Raw genomic sequence first — 21,079 nt, 5'->3', positions numbered from 1 at the left:
TAAACTCGTACACAATTATGCTCCAGAAGAGCATACAACAGGCTACCTTGCGATCTTTGCTTACTGAGACCAACTGGAACAGAAACACTGTCATTTTATGTTAATAGTGAAATGCAGCTGAGTTGAGTCTGATCAAGTTTTATGTAGTCAGCTTTACCATCTTCTTCAGTATGACAGCAGATTTTAGCCTACTTCCTTAGCTGCTAAGGTTAGACATCAATCTTCAACAGATAAATAAATCTAAGAAGATATAATATTTTAAAAGGATGGTGATCACTCAATAGAAAAAGGAAGGAGTAAAAAAACAGCTTCTGAACAAAAAAACAGTATAAAGCATGTGGTCCCAGAGAAATCAAGTCAGAGCTGTCTGATCAAAACTCCACAGACTGAGTCAGAACCAATGTTTCACAAACACGCACAAGTTTGACAAAAATCGGAGTGCTAGCTGCCATTTGCCTAGCCAAATATCTTCTTTCTCCTGCTCATTTCCATCTCCTGTGTTTCCCATGTGGGCTCCCCCAGCCAGTCATCCACATTTCCCTCCGCCCAAGGTTCACTCTTGCCCCCAAACTTTCTGCAGCCCGCACGTCCCACTCTGTCACCTCGGCCCTGTCCTATCTACCACGGTCGCTTACCTCTGTGGTCTGGAGCTCCCTTCCCCACCCCAAGGAGGCAGGGGACAGCGGCCAGAGCCAAGGCCTGGCGGGGTGCAGAGCCCTGAGGGCAGGGCTGTGGGCAGGCCCAGCTTCACCTTCCTCCAGGGCATCCCAGCTTTAATCAACCAGCCTTCCACAAAGACAGCAAGATCTGGAGGGCCCATAGACTCCACGAGAAGACAAAAATGAACCTGGATGCTTTGTTCCAGCAAATACAATTTACAGAGAGGCAGGCAAGGGAGAAGAGGCACCTCATCCAACAAGGTCTGCCCCATGGCCACCATCCTGTGGGTCCGGCAGCAGCACCGACCACACTTCATGGCCTCTCTGTTTCCTGAAGGGAAAGCAGGGCAGCCCCACTGTGCTGTCACGAGGGGAACTTTATCAGTGAAAGCTCGGCAGGCAGCCAGCCTGGCTGCTTCTTGCCAATGGCATGTTTTTATAGAAGTGGAACTTTTACAAACTAGGCACACATTCTTACAGGTTTTTGTTGTGTTGCAGCTAAATTCAACATAAATAGAAGTTATGAAAAAATTAACCAAATAAAAGAAGAGCTGAGCGCTGCAAAAATGAAATTAGAAGCTAAGGTAAGCAGGCATGTTTATAGTATAGATAATAATGAAATACTTTATATTTACAAATATATGACCTATTCTTTCAGGAATAGATTCATAAACACTTTCAAGGACCATGCTTCACCTACTGAGTAACACCATTGAGAAAACTTACACTGTGTGTTTCTGTGGTGAAAAAAGTCCTGTCAATGTCTTTCCCCTCTCACAAATCTGACCCTTCAAGCTGCCCCCTGGCTATGTTCAGGGACTCACTCACCTCAGGGGAAGGAAGGTTTCCAGATAACGCTTCCAAAATCTGGAAGCACTGGAGACAGCACATGTGCACATGAAAGACACTCCTGCTTCACAGATAGAGCTTGGCCGGGAGCAGACCACCATGTCAGGCCAGTCTGTTCACAAGGCACAGTTACCAGACATCGGCTGGGGCCAGACTAACTGTTCAGGTACAGCACGAGCGGCCTTGTCTGAACAGTCCCAGAGCTTGTTACAACACTTCCCTTCAGAGGCACAGAAACCATTCCTTTGTTGCCCACTGCCATTCATTAAGGCCTTTCACAGAAAATATATGGAAACTTTTCCCCGTTTACTTCACAGGATCTTGAGGCATATACTAAAGATCTTCCTGTGAGCTTGGGCTCACAGTTAGGGCTTGCAAGGCCTATGAGTTTTTCTAGGGACTCCAAGACAGAGGAAAGTTTCTGGATCTATTTAGTGTTTTTAAGATTTTGTTATGCTTTCCATTTAACCAAAGTGCAGACATATTTTCAGATTAAGCTTCCAGTTTTCACCATTAATACCTGTGGTTACAAATTATTTAAAAATCTATTTGCTTATGCCTAAAAATTAAGTCTAAATATCATCCTGTGCTCTTAAGTATCTGCACTGGCAGAATGTGTACGCACAACAGGAAATCATATGGAGCCTCCTTTGGAGTCAGAACTTTTGTATCCTATCACTTAAATAAACATCTTCAAGAACCTTTGGGAGATTGCCTCACCTAGTTGTGAAAATAAATATTTGGGGGATGATTTTCATCCTTCCAAAACCAGATTCTTCTGCCTTTCGTAAAAGACTATATAGTATATATAATAAACATCAACATTTATTTTCAACCCCATGCGAGGGGGTCAGAATAAAAGAGAACTCATTTACAAATATTTACTGGTTGCAAACTGAGACTATAATCATGCAAGCAGTTATTCACATGCTTGCATTTATGCATGCCACAATCTCAGAGCCCAGAACCGCTTTAAAATAGTAACTTATTTAACCAACACAGATTATATCTAGCTGTTGCTGTTAGGTAAAGTCCTTTGTAGTCTTCCTCATAAATGTATTTATGAACATCACAATTTTATGTTTATACTACTAATTTGTTATTGATGCACTGTTATTTATAATCAAGGTTTATATGGTAGGTACAGAAGGTCCCAAGAGTAGAGCCGTTATTGTAAACGACTAATGGGAAGAGCTGAAGAACTATTCCTAATTAAATCTTATGTGCTTTACCCACCAGGATTAATAATATTCTCACTGACGTCCACAAAAATTTATTTTACTTGCTTGCTTACTCTGACATTGATTCATTTATAAATAGGAAATGATACAGAAAACAAGTGGAATGGGAAAATGTGTTTCAATCAGACTGTATTTAGGTTTAAAGATTATGTAGTTACTGAAATTATTTAAAGTAATTTATTTTTTGGTACAAGAATTAAGTTTACATATGTCTACAGTAGTTAATGTAATTCAAATAATATCAAATAACGCTGTTCAGCTAATGTTATTCAATTTGTCCTGCACCAAATAACTGCACTTCTTTATAAGCATACATATCCAAGCATGTGCATGCACAGCAGTTTATGCCTGACCAAGCAGATGAGACTGAGTTCAAAAGTGTTTTGACATGTATTACACAGAGACTACCTGTGGTCAATCAGAGATTCCTAGGAAATGCTATTTTTTTCCTCTGTTCTGTAAAATCAGGTAGCGTGTAATTAGAACCCAAATTATAGCATTTTGCTTTTCATGGCTCAAAGATTTCTTGTAAAAATTCTGTTGCAAATGCATAGATTAAGCTGGCATCTTAAAGATGGAGAAACTACATGGTAGTTTATTATGTTTAGTAATATAAGTACGGTGGTATAAGACCATCTACCCTCTTTGGATTAATATGTAAAATAAATATTCCTGAGGCAAGCACTTTCTGGACACTTAGCATGCCAGACATGTCAGGGATAAGGAAAAAATCTGATCCTTTCCTTTCCAACTCTCACATTCTAGTCTTAGGGCATTTGATGCCACTATCCTCCTCGGTTTTTGATCAGATGTACATCACCTGCAGCCTCTTCAAAATCATCTACATTATTTCATTTTACAATCTTTTCATTTTTATCTCTATAATATCATTATTATTTGTTTTTTTCTGCTTCTGCACACACAAAGAGTCATGTATCAGCCTGACTCTTTGATTTACTTCCTGATACTTACCCTATGCCTTTATAGTCTGTGGGCAATTCTGCTAACTTTACTTTCCCTGCTCACTGTTCTGAGTATTACAGTCTGAGTCATTCTTTTGACCTCCTTTTCTCCACTTCATCAGATGATGATTTTCATTCTTTACGACTCTCCAACACTTAGCTGTTCCCTATTTATCTGCTGCTATAGTTTATTGCACCATATAACTTAATTTAGGTTAGAAAATGATACAGTAGATGCGTTGGAAAATTGAGAAAAACTCTTCAGCAAATTTTGAAAATGCACTCATTGAATAGCATACCCTTCTATCAAATAAACTACTGCTTAAAATTAATAAAACTAAAAATAAAACTATATGTGAAATAAAAGTTTGGGGCTTGGGGAGTTTATGGTCAAACTGTCTTTAACCAACAAGGTAATTTCCATTACATTTCCTTGGCTAAGAATTCCAGAGATTGTGCTCAGAAAAAGATGAGCATATCCCTCCCTCCTTTGCATATGCAATAGTAGCATTGCAGGGTTGATGATGTGTATAGCCATTTAGTCAAAACAATGATGTTGGACCCCTGTCCCTCTAGTATCATTGTCTGATTTGGTATGTAATGAGCTTTACACAATTAGATGGAGAACACTGTATTATGTTGGGTAAAAGATCCCAGGTGATCAATATTTTTCCTGGTTTTAACCTGAAAAACTGAGCAGACTTTAAAATGCCATTTTAGATAGATGGACCAGCACTAAATATGTCTTTTAAAGAAAGGATACTTTTCAAAAGCTTAGTGGTATATTGGAAGATTATTGGGGGAAAAAAGAGCTGTTACACTTTTGCTAGTCCAGCAGCTATGTCAGCTGTGTTTTAACTGGACCAAGATCCTTATGTACAATATCAAAGTATATGAAACAATAAAACAATAACCTTAGTTTATAACCCTTTTTTTTTCTCTTGGAAGGTTCAACGTTTGTCTGAAAAACAGTTCTACTTAGAAATTCTGAAGAAACGTGAAGACAGCTTAGAAAAACAGAAAGCTGACCTTATTAATCAAAAAAGCAGTCTTCTTAAAATCTTTGTATGTTTCCAGCTACGGTATTCAGACAGCTCTTTTTCACTGTGTGAGAGTAGTCAGCTTTAAAATTTGAAAATATGGAAAAGTAATGTTTTAAAACTGGAAAATTTTTGTTTGGTTGTTTTTTTACTCTGGCATACTTAACAATGTAAATGTAGATAAATTCTTACTTTTAATTTAAACCATGATCTAAGGTAATGTATGCTGAAGTTTATCTACAAAGCTGATTTAACATTCTTGACTTCATTTTCTAATGTCTGCTGTTGTATGACTGAACTGCATTCTGATGTATTATTTCCTTTGTAAATGAAAACTAGGAAAGTCTCACCTTAAATGGGACTGCCTCATCCACAATAAAACATATTGAGAAGGATCAAAGGAAAAACAGGGAGGTCAACACCACATTTTAGGAATCCTGAAATAGCACACAATCTCTTTGATGCTAGACACACCTAGCCACCTCTTGAAAGGTAGCTGCTTGCAACATATACAGACAACAAGCTTTTCAGTTCTCTCTTGTGCTAACCTGAATATTGCCTTCCTCTTACTTACTTGTGGATCCTTGGATCTGTAGATATTAAGAAATGCCAGAGATGAGTAGTCTTCTCTGCATATGTATTTGTATTTTAAATCGGCAAAGCCAAATTTTAAACATTTAGTATGAATCACCAGTATTAACCCTAAATATTTAGGCAGATATCCTTTTAATGAAGTAATACTTCTTCTGCATTCGAAGTATTCCCAATCCTACCTATACAAAGAAAGAATGAAAAATAAATATTGTTAATATCATAGAAAAATTATTAGCTCTAAAAGCTAAATATCCTTTGAAGAAGTGTGAAATTTCTTTTAATTGAAACCAGACAAGTTTGATATATAGGTAGGCATTTTTGTATATAGTGGTCATTTATTTTTATTTAATTTAGCAATCAGTAAAAAATTTTTTAAAGGATTTTAATATTGCTTTTCTCTTTAGAATATTTTTTCCAGAAAATGAACAGTGACCTCCTATCAATGACAGCTTTCTTGGTAGTTATTGAGGTAGTTAAAGTAAGACTGCATTCTGCAGTCTTAACAAAACAATCTTAACAAAAAAGAGTGGCCATCCTATGCTACTGACCTCCTATCAATGACAGCTTTCTTGGTAGTTATTGAGGTAGTTAAAGTAAGACTGCATTCTGCAGAGGAATAAACACTACCTTTGTTTCATTTAATAACAATCTTAACAAAAAAGAGTGGCCATACTATGCTACTGACCTTAAACAGAACTTGCTACTAATTTCAATAAAGAGTTGAACTGAAGAACTGCTGGCACAAATCTGTAACATAATGTAGTGATTTTTTAAATGTTTTATTCTTAAGAATATATCCTTCACTTTTTCAGGAACAATAAAGGTTAGAACAACAGACAAAATGATAGAGCTGTAGACCATTTTCATGTTCTCCTAAGTCAGAAAAAGTAAATATACTACATTTGTACTACAAGTTTAAGGATAAACAACAACAGTGTGTTTCAGTCTGCGTAGCTTAACAAAGACTTTCTTTTTTTCACCTGAACATTCAATTTTCCCTTTCTTTTTTTCAGACAGATGCAAAGAGAAAAATGACTGAAGAGGAAGATAATTTTACTAGAGAAATAACAGAGTTTAACAATGAGTATGGCCTAACAAGTAATAGAGATCTTCTGATTAAAAAAAAAGTCAGGACTGAAATAAATGATTTAGAGAATGAGGCAGCTCTTTTGAAAAATGGTAAGTCTTATATTAAACTATTTTATCTTGGATTACCAGAGAATGAATACAAGTCAGTAAAATACAGGAGTGCAAAACAATAATTTTAATTCCATTCCCTTGCTCTCTGGAACTTCCTCTTAGCACTAAACTGAAAGAACATGATCTGACATACCACATTACACAAGCATAATTAAAGCCTCTTCTGTTCCCTATCCTCTTCAGTCCTTTCTAACTATGAGTACTATGATGAGAAGAAACAGGTCTGCAGAAGTGGCTCCCAATGTCTAATGTCAACTAGCACAGAGGCACACTGGCATACATAGCATACTATATTAGATTTGCACTGATTATAATCACTTATGGTTGAGCTATGTAAATTTCCTTAGCTTCAAAAGAATTATATGCACAAATGTCTTGCAGAAATTGTCTTTTACTGCCACAGTATAACTTTATGTTAAGATACAGAATATGAGATTTCTCAGAACAGAGAGTCAGACTGAAAAGCAATCCTTCAGCAAGGAAATAGGAGTCATCATGGATCACAAGCTGAACATGAGTCAATGGCATCAGAATGCCAACACCATACTGAGACATAAACATAATTCTGACCTCTAAGACATGCAAAATAATCCCTCACTCTGTTTAGGGCAGTTATGCTCTTAGCTGGAGTACTGTGCATCTAGTTTTAAATGTTACACTTCACAAAAAAATGTGGACCAACTGGAGAGAATCCACATGGGACCAGTGAGAGTAATCAGAGATCTGGAGAACATGAGAAGCAAAAAAAAAATTAAAGAATTGGAATTATTTAACCTGTGAATGAAAAGACTGATGGAAGATGCATATCAGTCTTCAAATCATTAAAGGATTCTGTAGAAAGGAAATTAATATATTCTCCATACCTATAGTGACCTGCATAAAAAGTGACACATGTAAACCACAGTAAGAGAGAGTCTGGCTGGCAGTTTAGAAATCTTTGCAAGAACAGTGAACAACTGAAACATTCTGCCTTAGGGGATTCCATTGCCAAAGAAATTAGGAGTCCTCATTACCAAGGGTCTTTAAAAACAGGTTAGGAAAGCATCTGTCAGAAATGACAGAGGTACAGCTGATCCTGCCTTCAGGAGGAGGAATGCAGTAGCTGACACCTCAAAGTCCTTTCCAGTCTCATGATTCTATGATTCATCAAGCACCAGACTTTGGATTCCCGATATCTGATGTAAAGTTACTGAAATATGACAATCCCTTGGAGTTTGTACTTGGTGGTACCTTCTTTCTGTATTTCCTATTGCTCTGGTTCTCATCTACAATTGAAAAAAAAGTCTGTATTTGGTGGCACCTGTTATTTTTAATGATTAATTTTTACATATTCAGGCAGATCTGATCAGTTAAATGATCAGTAGGACATGAAAGGTGACGAACATTCTTCTCTAGGTTCAGTTGTTGTCTTGATTCCATCCTTTTAAATTGCACCTTTTTTGAGGTACAACTTGTCTGTCTTTCTGTCTGCTACAGTCCTGAGCATACTGACAACACTAAAGAGAAAAGTTTAAGTAACTCATGACAAGGAAATTATGTGAGGACCTCCAGTTGTCAGGGAAACAATCACAATTAATTCCAGATGCTGAAAATGGTCATGTTCAAATGTCCATAACATTAAACAAAATAAGGTTGTTTTCAGTCCTGCAGAGAGATGTCTGTTCACCACCTATTCAATAAGTCATCTTCCATTATAGATGAAGTAACTTTAAAGCAAAACATTCTTTTTATGCCAGTCAACAAAATATGTCAAACATCTTAATAACATTAAAAAAATTTTTCTGTAATAGTTATGAATACATTATATGACATATAGTTTCCTGTGAACTGGGTTTTATATAACTGGGTTTAGTTCATTTTAGTTTTACATTTAAGGTTCTTTTTGACTAGCTGAAGAGTGGTCAAGAATATTTAAGTTTATATCATGAAGACTAAAACTGCAATGCATTTTCATTTAAAATATATTTTTTCTTAGAAATGAAGTCAATGGAACATAAAAATGTTCAGTTAAATGCACTTCAGCTGCAGAAGAATGAATTAAAGCAGGATTTATTTACTCTCCAGAGAAAACTCAAAGGTGTGCATGATAATCACTTGTCATGATAATTATTTGTGGCGTAACAAGTGCTTATGAAAAATGCTTTCTGTTAAGTTATTTTTCTCAAGAAAAAGAAATCATAGAAACAAGAATTTAATATATTGTTACATTATGTAATACATCTTTTTAAACATGGTAATAACAAATATTATTGATTTCAATAAGATTTATTTTAAATGTTCGTGATACTGAGGTCTGCAGATTGCTGAATCGTAAGCTATAAATACAAAAAAGAAAATCTTACTTTTGCTGGTAAGTCATATACTTAAATGGAGAATTGAGTGTTCCAAAGTGAACTAAAAATCAACATAAATATTGTTTAAAGCCCATTAACCTATATTTAAAGAAAGTCACTAAAATTCAAATGTTTAACAAGCAACATGGATTGGACTGATAAAGATTTGGCGTAGGTGCTAAACCTCTGAGTTGGAAATTGAACTATCACCTCTTTACTCACATTTGTGTGTTCGTGTATGAAAGTCTGTGCATAAAAAAAGAAATCTACACACAAACCTGGGAGGAATGCATCAAATACACAGGAAACCCTTTGAAAGAAAAAACTAAAAAGATACAGAGGGAACCAAGAAAGTTTCTGCGTCAAAGGTGATCACAAGCACTAGGGATGATTTTGGGATTTGGATTTAAAAAAATGTAACCTTGAAGTGACTTAGTGACTTTTTAGCAAGTGTGTAAATAACATGTCACAGTAAGAGAGCTGAGAAAGATAGGCCATAAATATAGTCATAAATTATCTGGGAAAAGGAACAAAATTTTCTAGAAGATTGCAATATGCATACCAATTACAATAATAAAATAATTCATTTTCTTTATTCAGATGCCTTTACCCTACAAACAGTTTCATGAAGAAATATTAAAAAAGATAAATTTAGAAAATGTAGGAAGTCTTTGAATATGGATGATTAATATATATTTATAAGGTAATTGTTATTTTATGTTTAGACCTTGAGGAAGTAATCAGGGAGGCTGAAAGAGTGACAAAAGATTTAGAAGTAAAAAAAGTCCAAGTCACTGAAAAACCTCAGACTGATCCTGAATGTTTAAGGTAAGAGTCTCCCATGTTAATAAGTTCCTAAATTTGATTTTAGGTCTGTAACTGCAGACCAGTCCTGGTGGCAATGACTATTTTACCTTTGCTGCACAATGTTCCTTTGAAATCAGAAGAATCATTCATTTTTATTACAGAACATGAATTCCCGTTGTTTATTACAGCCTTTCACCGTTACATGCATACTCCAATGAACTAAAAACTGAAAGTGTTTGCAAGGAAGTCACTCGGAGGAAGAGCAAAAGACTGCTCCTTGGGTGGAAGGCCAGTTCTTAAGTTTTTGTAAAAATGGTGGTGGCACATAAAGTACTGATGAGCTACCCAATGCTATACATACTTCCCCAGAGGCTGACAGCAAAGGAATGGATTGGCCACAATAACCTCCTTGGGTCAAGTGGGCCTTGTATTGAACCAACTAAATGTAGATTTGTTTTCTATATAATTTCTACCAGCAGTTCTAGTTCACCTCCTAATTAAGCTAGTTTAGAAGAAAATTTTGAAGATTTAACTAAGACAGAAGACCTTGCACAGTCTCCCTTAATAGTGAATATTGTTTCCAAGGAACTGAGTGGTAATGACTCTTTTTTTAGTTTGCATAAGTGTGACATTTACGTTTTCATGATAGAGAAAATAATGTAATGTTTTCAACAAAAAAAATCTTCCAATGCAGAAAGCCCCATATCACAGAATTAACCATCTTTTTCCTATTTTATGGTGTTCCAGATGAAAGTGCCTGTGGATATTTAAAAATATTTAACAGACAATGCAAAGGAACTCCTCCTAGAAAAACTGGTCCAAAATATTCTCTAACATAAATTGTTAGAAAAAATACAACTTTTGTTACCAGCATGGGACTTTTTTCTATACATTTCTGAGTTTTTGACAAAAATAAATAAATATAGTGGGTTTTTTTCTGAAAACTGTCAATGGAAAAATAAATTTTTGCAAGGAACCCTGAGCATTTTTCTGAAAGACGATTTAGTAATGGCCCATTTTTTGCTGAATATCGGTTTTCCAAAGAAAATGATATATCAACCCTATTACTAACTCTTTTCAACCTCTTACATGGTGTTGAGACATGGCCAAAATTCCCTCAGCATAAAAATTAATTAGCTCACAATTCTGCATACAGTAGCAAAAATTTGCATTCAACATATACATAGAAGACACAGTGTAAATAATAATAACGGCAGCAATTCTGTAAGACAGCATGTTATAATTCACTCTTTTACATTATTCATTCCATCGTGATATATTAGGTTTTGCAATACATGAGGTTGTCAACTTCCTTCTAAGTAACATACTTCTCTTGAAGTAGTTTACTGCCGTGATGCCACTTAGTATCCAAATTGGTGTAATTAGTTTTCTATAACAGGTTTCCTGTGTATAAGGTACAGAAGTAGCGAACATTATATTACTTTAGATGCCCAGCTCTGCCACTGATTGCTATGAGATCTTAGGCAAATCATTCAAATCTATGAATGTCTGTCTTTCTGCATAATGAAATTAACTCACGGCTCTGTGGAACGATACTTTGGTTTTATCTGGGTGGAAAACACAACAGTGGATAAAACATATTAAATTCTGTTAACCACAAAACCAGAAAGTATCATTTACAACCAAAGCAAGAAGGATGATGAGATCTTTTTGTTTCACAAAATGCCTCATTTTATGGTCAAGATAAGCTTACATTATTTGATAATTGCATGCAGTGCAAAATATAAACTGCTCCTACTGCTACTATCACAAAAAGCAAGGGCTCCTTGAGATGTAATAATGTATTGAAGACATATTCTTTACATGGAAATATTTTTTCATTTCAGATACTAGACAAAATTTAGGACAGATTTACCTAAATCATACTTTTATCTTGCACTTGCTTTTGATCAAAAAAGCTCAATGCTTTATAGAGAGAGATAGCGCTGAATAAGTTAACTGAGATGCCAGAAGCAACATAGCTATGTTATGGTATTTCATGTAAGCACACACATTTCAGTAGAGCCAGGCAGGAAATCTTCATTTATCTACTTCGGTATGTCGTAGTGCTGTGCTGTTTAGAATTATCCCAAACCTTATCAGGCTCATACAACTATATAAATTCTTGATTTTGTTAAAAAAACAAACAAACAAACAAAAAAAAACAACAAAAAAAAACCCCAACTCATCGCTTCCTGGTTTGGACTACTGAATTAAGAGAATGAAAGGGAATTTAAAGTATTATATGCTATAAATACTGCAGTGCATAAATAGTCCCCTTGGAGGTAACTGATCGCCTTCCACCACCTACAAGGATGTCATCAAGAAGATGGAGCCAGGATCTGAACAATGCTTCACAGTGGGAAAACAAAAGACAAAAAGCAGAAGTTGAAATAAGAGGCGTTTCGAATGAATTTAAGGAAAAACTCTTTTATTGTGAGGATAGTATAGCAAGGGAGAAGGTTGCCCAGAGAGGTTGCAGTTTTCATCCTTGAAAGGTTTTCAGACTTGACTGGATAAAGCCCTGAGTAACCTGGTCTGACCTTGTAGCTGACTCTGCTTTGAGAAGGACATTGACCTAGATGACCTCCTGACATCTCTTGCAGTCTGAATTATCCAGTGAACCAATTATCACTGTGGATTGCACAGCCCATAGATCAAGACATATGCACTGGCTTGTGCCTACACTGTGCAGAGGCAGCATTATCTGCAACAAACCAGTCATCTCCACACTGCCTAGCATTTGGTGAGATTATATCTGCTCTCATCCCATTGTAGTGTCTCTGTGACATTAAGATATGATATCATGTATATACACATATTTTCCATTCAAAATGCATTAAATACCTAAAGGAGTTATGTTCACCACAGCAGAGTGCTGGTTCAAAGTGACAATACGTAGCATGTGTGTTGCATGACCTATGATGTGCCACAGAAGTATTTGAGGAACCATGGCTGCTGCAGCAGAGCACATGCTGATGCAGTCCAAGTCAAGAGGTTTTTGGTGGCAGATCCTTGAGTGAATCATCTGGTCCACTCCTGTGGGTGCCCTCTGAAGGGAATCTGAGAATAAGGAAGAATTCATGCAGCATCAGTGAGGAAAATTAAAGTTACCAGGCACCTTGGGTGAACCAGGAAGCCCTCCTGATGGTCTAGATACACCTTTGGTGCTTGCAAAGGTCCTTTTGCAACCAAAGTGCCAATTAATCCAATCTTACATATACTAGTGTACATCTTAATAGGAGTCAGTTTTGGTCATGTTAAAATCAATGTGATTGAACGTACTGTATTTGAGAAACAACCCTCTCTAGCCTAACAAGATAAGCTTTTTTCCCCCATACAGAATCTATTGCGAGAACAGAATTTCAGTTTTTACTGGAAGTCATATTTAGTATATATACAGAGAAGAATATTTTGACACAAATAATATGGATCAAAATACATTTTTGTATGAAATAAGCACAAAATTTTATTCTCTTTATAGAGCAGGAAACCACGCGACTTTAAATGGTGAAAATATCAATGTTTTTAATGCTTACTTAAAACAAATGTGGGAGACAGTCAGCATCAATAACCTGATATATGTAGCTCCCAGATCACCCTGTAAGTCTGTTATTGTATCACATACCTAGTCCCAGCTTAAAAATCAATATCAAAAGTAGCTGGCAAGGCAAGAATCTTCATTACAATTAAGTATATATCTTAAAGTAAATTGCATTTCAGCTGAAGAATGTAGCCAGCTAATTCAAATTACAGCAATTCATCTTTGATCTGAGAAAAATGCCCTATACCGTGTCTGTAGTTTCATAAAATTTCTTCCAAATCCATCAAAGAATTAGAAAAGGTCATGAGAAGCACACACTGGTAATTCCAACAGCTATTGGTGCTGCAGTTATAGGCTTGTTCTAGTACACATCAGACACAGGAAAAAGCTAACCAAAATTTGAATGTTAAGCACAGATGTAGTTATGGATAAGACAATGTACCCTCTTCCTCAAAGCAGGCACTCTGGAAATCGTAAGTCTCATGATATAGGTGTGTAATTCATAGAAATATTTAAGAAAAGAGGACTATTTTTCAGAAAAGATCTGCAATTAAAATCAAAAGCCTTATTTCAATCGTCTGTTCTGCCAATGCCCACCCCAAACACAAAACAGCAGGAAAGAACTTTGACATCAGCTCTCTTGAGTCACATTTCCCTGGCAGGTAACAAGTAGCATCACTTAAGTGGAACAATACAGGAGCAAAGCAGAGACTAACCGATACAAGTAAATTCCTAGGTATATCATTTCACTATTATATTCATTGTAATTACTTACTATATTAATTATTTATCTTCTTTCACATTTTAAGTTTATGTGTTGCCTTAAGTAAAGCAACCTAGAAATAATTTTAATTAGACTTTATTTAGGCTAAGAACAGACAGTTTCTACCTAAAATCGGCATTTTTCACACTATTCTAAAGGTAGACTAAGGATAAAATGTTTCTTTGAAACCTGAATTTCTGTCCTACTTCAGAAAAGCAGTAGCAGAAGGGAAATGCATAAGTCAGCTTACTTTGTAAATAGTTCAAGGCTTTGTGTACTTGCCTGATTCCTAAAAATGTAGTATTCCTTCTTATACTTCATCATACAGAAAAAGAAACTCCATTACCAAAATTAGGAAGGAAAAAGCAATGTTTTCTTTCATAAAAATCATACAGGAAACATGTTCATTAGAGCTGAACAAATGTTTCATGGTAACAGCAGACTGCCTAAGGCCATGCATGGTTCTGGTGGTTTAAAAAAATATTTGCAATTTAATTTTATGTTAAATTTTATAATCAGGAAATATCAACCTCTAGAGTAATATATGGGGTTCAAAATTAGTTTTCTAATGACAATCTCCTCATTGATTTTTTTAGATTTTCTTTTTAATAGCAGCGCCTATAGTTTGAATTATGTTAAAATAGGTTTCCATGATAAGATGCAGTCTGGATTTACAAAAAGTAGATCAAATCCCACTAATGATATATTTCTTTAATAAGACAACCAACTGGTTAGACAAAGAAAATACAAATGCTATCCATCTAGACATTAGTAAAGTATTTGATGTTATCCCGCATGGGAAACTATTAGTTATCCTGGGGAAGACATATTGAAAATTTTGAGTAAGGAAATGACTAATAATAACAACAGTAATAGGTCTGAAAAAAGAAATTTTGGGGTTAGGAGAAGGTAACTACAGTCACAGCTGGTCTTGCTTAATGTTTTAAATAATGACTTTGGAATAGAAAATGTTTTAAGACAATAGTGTAAAACAGCTGAAGAACTCTAAACCTTGTAGACTAGAGTGACTAAAAAAGAGGAGGAATAGAATTATATACAGTGCAAGTTTATGTATTTTATGATTTTCAGAGAAATCTGTTTGACAATAACGTTATTTTCATCATACTTCAATTCATAATACCAGCAAGTATCGATTTGACAATTATTTTTCCTATTTGCCTTCTGCATATACAGCTGAAACTCCAGAAGAGTATGTATCAGCCACAAATGCCAATGACATTAAATAGCTGTGCTCCTTTCAAAGCTGCAAAATCGATCATCTTCAGTGATCTCCTCCTTCTTCATCTCTTTGTCACTTCTGGCATTCAAGAGTAATGGAAAATGGACCACTGATAGCAGAGCTCGGTCTAGGGCAAGCTAGCATCCAAGAAAATGCTGATGCGGTTGTCCCACCTACTTGATTTAAGACTAGGTTTTGCTATCACTATTTATCTTGAATGTTTTTCAAAGGAATAGTCAAACCTCCTTTCACAAGTATGGCATTTCATCTCCAGCTGTTCATTAAAGTCCGTTACCTGTGATGCTGTAACTTACCAATACACTGTTCATCCAGTGCAATGACTTTTTAAAAAGATATATTTTATTGTCATCAAGGAGACCAAAATGCTAAAAATAAAACAAAAACAAAGGGCATGGAGGGCTGAATGTTAATGTGATTTTTCGGATTATTTTTTTAAGAGACTTGCTTTTCATCATAGTCATAAGGAGGGTATAATTGTCATATTAATCCTTGTTCTGGCAAAAGGTACATCTTTTTCCATTTCCAAAGGTGACAGAAAACCTGCCCTCCATCTAGACAGTATAGTTTCATGAATAATTGGTTTGCACATTCAATCTGATAGTGGGAAGACAAATATGAATATCCTGCTTATCTTAAATGTAAAGTGAAAAAACTGAATCTGCTTCCAGGTTAAGCACTTTTTTGAATAGTTCCATTGTCTCACATTCTTTCTGGTAAAATGTCATCATTTATTCAGTAACTCAGGCGTCTCCAATGCATTAATTGTGTAGACCGTAACCTAACAGACAACCCTTGTTTTGCGAGTATAATATTCCTGGCACATACTTTAATTATCTAGCTTCTAAATAAGAAAGAAGGAAGACCTGAAAGCAAAATCAACTGATTAATGTAAAAATTAAACACCACATTTGAATGAATGTTTTTTATCACCACTACCCCATGCTGTGTAAGGAGTTGTGCTGTCACCACATTTAAAAGTTTTATAAAATATTTTAAATAAGATTTTAAAATCCATATGCAAAAAGTTACCATTTCAAAGCACATCATCAATAGTAATTAATTCACAATCCCAAGACACAGATAGGCAACTCCTACTGTTTATCTTCTGATTGTTCTATCCTTAATGTACACCTAATGTGGACTGGTATCATTCTTAGCTGACAACTAGCAAACAGACTATGTATCAATTTTACAACGTGGAAGACAATGAGAGAGCATTTTCTCTGAAATTCACAGACTATGTCTTTTACTAAAGTAAATTAGGCAAAGTAGGGCTTTTGTTTGTCTTAAATTAGGGTTCTAAAATGCTGACAGAGAATACAGACAGGGAAAAAAATGAGGAGGCAAGGCACTGAAGTTAAGCTGATTTAATCAAGATCAGCAGCTGATCTTAGGCCTTGAAATGAACTTCTCTCAATTAAAATGGTCTGTAAACTAGCAATGTACTACAGTACAGTGAATATTTCATTTCTTGAAGTGTAGCTCTAAATTTCCTTTTGTTCAAACACTTGTATGTATTATGAATGCAGGAAAAATATTTCTGAAAGAAGAGGCATTTACTCCTTTGTAATACATATACACAGAGTTCATCCTGTGTCCATATTGATGGTAAAATATTTACATTTTCCACAGGAACAGCAAAATTAATTTACACTCCAGTCTTATGCTACTATTCTAATGCCACATGGTGACTAAGCTATTCCTCTCATATGAAGCTAGATCTTTTACTTTTAATAAAGCTATTTTCTTGTGTAGAAAACAAACTCTATCTGCAGTAGGACAGACAAAGAGGTGCATTATGTATATAATAGGGTTAAATAATTTATTCCCCACTATAGGGGAAAGAAAAAATTGTCACTATCTCCTCTTTCAACTTCAGAATAAACAGGGTCCTGCTTTTATGCATCAGTTTATCTATTTAATGAGAAGCAGAATATATACTTTTCCTCCTGTTTTTTCAATCTGTCTATATGTCCTATAATATTCACGTTGTTTGCCGAAACTGTATTAAGGGTAAGCAACTTCAGCTTTCTCATTATGCTTTTCTTATGACAGCCATGGAAAGACTCAGTATAATCTCATCACCTGTATTCATCAGACTACTAAAAGCTCTGGCATAGATTTCTCTTGGCCTACTGAGTATTAATTTAAACCACTACCGTCATTGATGTCCAAAGTTTAGGTGTCTCCTTTTAGCAGGATGAATCTCTTACACATTTCCCAAACACAGACATTTCGCTTGGAAAGTCTCTTTCTGTAGAGAGGTTTTTTCCATTTGAACTGCATTTTTCTGGTTCTCAAAACTCTGGATATGTGTGCCTAGTTTGTAGACAGTTTTAGGTAAGTCAAGTCTTTTGCCTCTTTTCATTCTGTGAAAACATTTGGAGAGGGGCTGCAGTGATTCAGGAGCTGCAGCAATCCTGTTGCTAAGGTTTGTTTTGTTAATTGTTTCCGTATTTGTGGCAAAAATTAGCCAAGAGTTGTTTGTAAAAACTGCTTTATGCCTCAAAGAGACGAAAGAAAGTTCTAGCCCTGAAAGCATTGCTGCTATGAATATCTCCACCCATTTAAGAAAACCGAACTGCACACTACAGGTCTTTTTGCTGAGCGCTTCCTGTGGATTCAGAGGTAGCTCCCTGTATGGCGCTGGCCCCATGCTGTCTGATTTCCTAACAGATTTTAATGTTACACTACTAATATTTTACATTAGGCATAATTCTAAATAATATTTTTACAGATAATTGCGACTACTACCATTGGGGCTATCATATAATCTTGAAAGAATGGGGGAAAAAGTCGATGGTCTTTTGAATGCAAAAGCCACTATATCAAAATTAGTCCTTATTGTAGAAAAGTTGAAGATTTCCTGGCTGAGACTATTGGGAAACAGTCAGTAAGTGCTGAAGAGTAATAGGAGCAGTGGGGAGAGAACAGTAGCAACAGCAAAGGAATCTGTGGAGGGGTATGGAGCAACGATTGCACAGGAATGGCTGCACAGGGTCAGGCAGAGGACCCATCTAACCCAACATTCTGCCTCCACCAACAGCTACGAGTAGATACCCAGGGAAAGTAAGAACAGTAACATGTGGTACTTCCTAAGTATCAAAATTCAAATTCACGTATTTAAATAAGGAAAATGATGACTAATAAGGCCATAAATCTTTCATGGTTTATGAAAACAACACAGTCCGAAAATTTGTCTAACAAAGTGCTTAGTCACAATATACTTTGTAAAAACCCAAAATGTTATTTTCTGAAGTTCCTCACATTGCCATCACAACTGGCAATGCTGAATGAAATCCAACAATATTGCGGGAGAGCAGCATATTGGACTGCGAATTGCAAAACTAGCAAACTTAAATCCTGATCATGCAAATAGATCAATGAGGGTTTTCCCACATAAGTCAAATTGACAATTGGGACCAAAGCTGAGAAAAAAACATAGTTACCCAAGCAACAGTTCTCTGATCTGAAAATTTATTTGGTTTTGGACACAGGCTTAAGAAAGAATTAGAAAATTGCAAAGACGATGATTGGGAAAGTATCTGTGAGACTCTTCGGACAGAAATTGAAATTCTGCAAATGGTATGCCATTTTCATTATATATTTTAAGTGTTTGATAATTTTAGTTTTGAAGCTGTTTTTTAAGATGATTAGCAGTGGTTTTAGATAAGCAGGTTTTTATACTATATACACAGCCAAACATCCTTGCATGGCAGGTGCACTCCAATTCTCATTTCTTTTAGCCTATTATTTCCAAATGTCCAGGAATATCATTTCTCATAGAAAAGGGAAGCATAGAAAAGAATTTAAAGATACATTTCTAGCACAAGAAAGACCTATTTGGGAGACTAGTACTAATCATTAGTTTCTTGAAAGCTGAAAAAGATTATGCATTTAGGAGCTAAATTAATCTTTAACTCCAGCTGTCTGTTAAATGGAAGCTGAGAATGTGGAGAAATAGGATGATAATAGCATCCTTTTATGTAATATTTTATTTTGTCCACTCACAAATTCCTTATAAAAACTTATTAAAGTGTGTTTTTTCTCTAAATGTGAATCCTAACTTCAAATTTCTTGATTGTCAGTCTATGTAAAAATACAAAGAGAAAAAATATTTTGAAGTCCTATTTTTTCAAATAAAGAGGTTTTAAAGGTTCATTTCAGGGCCCCTGATTAAGCTGTATGAAGATGCAGCTGCCACTAGTAGGAACAGCAGAATAACAGTCATGGGAAATTTGTATTACTCACTTTTATAATCAGTTTTGAGATTCTGTTGGAGGACTATAACTTACTTGTACTTTATCCATTAATTTTATCGTGCTTGTTGAACTTCAGAAACAAAAGAATTCTCAATGTTTAAAAACTTCTCTGTAAAGACCACACTAAACCCATTTTCTAGAATTCAATTCTCTCTCTTTTCCAGAATCTGTCACAAAAAAAGTCTTCAGACAAGTGAATAATATGTGGTATATGATATGGAGTGTCATGGAAGCTAGTCTTTGGGTGTTTTAAAACCAGTTTACTCAGGCTTTATAAGGTTTGCTTCTATTTTTTTGCTTGATTAAACCACAGTTTGTATCTGCTTTTACTTTTCATTAAAATAAAATTTTATTCATTTAAAAGTGGTGGCGTATCCATCTTTAGCTTCATCTTTATTCCCCATGAACGGACAGTATGTATCCCACAACACATACAGCTGAGTTCCTGTATTACTAGCTCTATTCTCTATGTACTATTTCTTAGAATGAACGCTCTCCTATTTTTAAGGTAGTAATGTGGTCTTACTTGAGAGGAAGACTGCTATTACCATCAAGAAATACTTAAGGGGAGCTGCAGCTATTTAGTTTATATCTTGACAATGCAATTCTGTAACAAGCTCTCTGAAACAGCTCAGTTCCAGCAATGCTGCACAATAGTCTGGAGTAGCTTCCAAATCTATGGAGCAGTAGATGCCTCCATTGATGGTAAGCCAGTCCATTACTTAGCGCTTATCTTCTGATTTCGTGAGAAGGCTTCTTTTCTTCCTCTCCCACAACCCACAAAATACTGAGTGCTAGCTTCAGCACTTGCTGGCAAAGATAAAACCATATTCTAAATGAAAAGCCCAATTTTCTAGAAAATTGGTGAAGAATTTCCATTGAATAAGGAACTCTATTCATTCAAGCATGTAGGACATATAACTGCTACAGTAGTTCCCAGCCCACGGTAGGAACTGACTTTACGGTTCATGTGCTTACAAAAGGACCATGTAAAAACTTTCACTCTGCTCAGCCTCAGTCCACTCTGCGGTAATCGTCTCATCACATCCAACGGTGTGTGCAAATAATTTTCAATCTGCTTCCCACCTGGGAGGTGGGGTGGATAATTACTTTTCACTAGTTTTTCTACACCCAGAGCTCTCCAAGCTACAGAGGGTATCTGTCACGCATAAAACTGCAAAAGATGTTTTATTAAGAAGGGAGGAATAAACCACCTTCGGAAGCTGACCAAATTCTGCATGCAATGGAGAAGGTTTTTTCGTCTTGGGACACAGTTGCAGTTTGAAGTTTGGCAAGGTCTGATCTGCAGCACTGGTATCAAAGAGTATTCTGATCTCTCTCCATCATCTACCAGCAGTCCTGGCTAACTGGGGAGGTCCCAGATGACTGCAGGCTAGTCAATGTGACGCCCATCTACAAGAAAGGCTGGAAGGAGGATCCGGGGAACTACAGGCCTGTCGGCCTGACCTCGGTACCGAGGAAGGTTATGGAGCAAATCATCCTGAGTGAGATCACAAGGCATGTGAAGGATAATCAGGGGATCAGGACTAGCCAGCATGGGTTC

General features: G+C 35.9%; 1 protein-coding gene across 1 annotated transcript; it reads left to right on the top strand.

Moving 5' to 3' along the window:
* Positions 1-841: 841 nt before the first annotated feature.
* CCDC172 (coiled-coil domain containing 172) lies at positions 842-19,712 on the top strand. The gene is made up of 8 exons (XM_009701977.1): positions 842-920; positions 1,158-1,243; positions 4,660-4,776; positions 6,359-6,524; positions 8,521-8,622; positions 9,604-9,706; positions 18,751-18,838; positions 19,680-19,712. The coding sequence occupies exons 1-8, from the start codon at positions 842-844 to the stop codon at positions 19,710-19,712; spliced, it is 774 nt and encodes a 257-aa protein (XP_009700279.1).
* The last annotated feature ends 1,367 nt before the right edge of the window (positions 19,713-21,079 follow it).

Source organism: Cariama cristata, unplaced genomic scaffold, assembly GCF_000690535.1.
Source record: "Cariama cristata isolate BGI_N322 unplaced genomic scaffold, ASM69053v1 scaffold8996, whole genome shotgun sequence".
Taxonomy (NCBI): Eukaryota; Metazoa; Chordata; class Aves; order Cariamiformes; family Cariamidae; genus Cariama; species Cariama cristata.
This window is presented reverse-complemented; position numbering and strand designations above follow the sequence as displayed.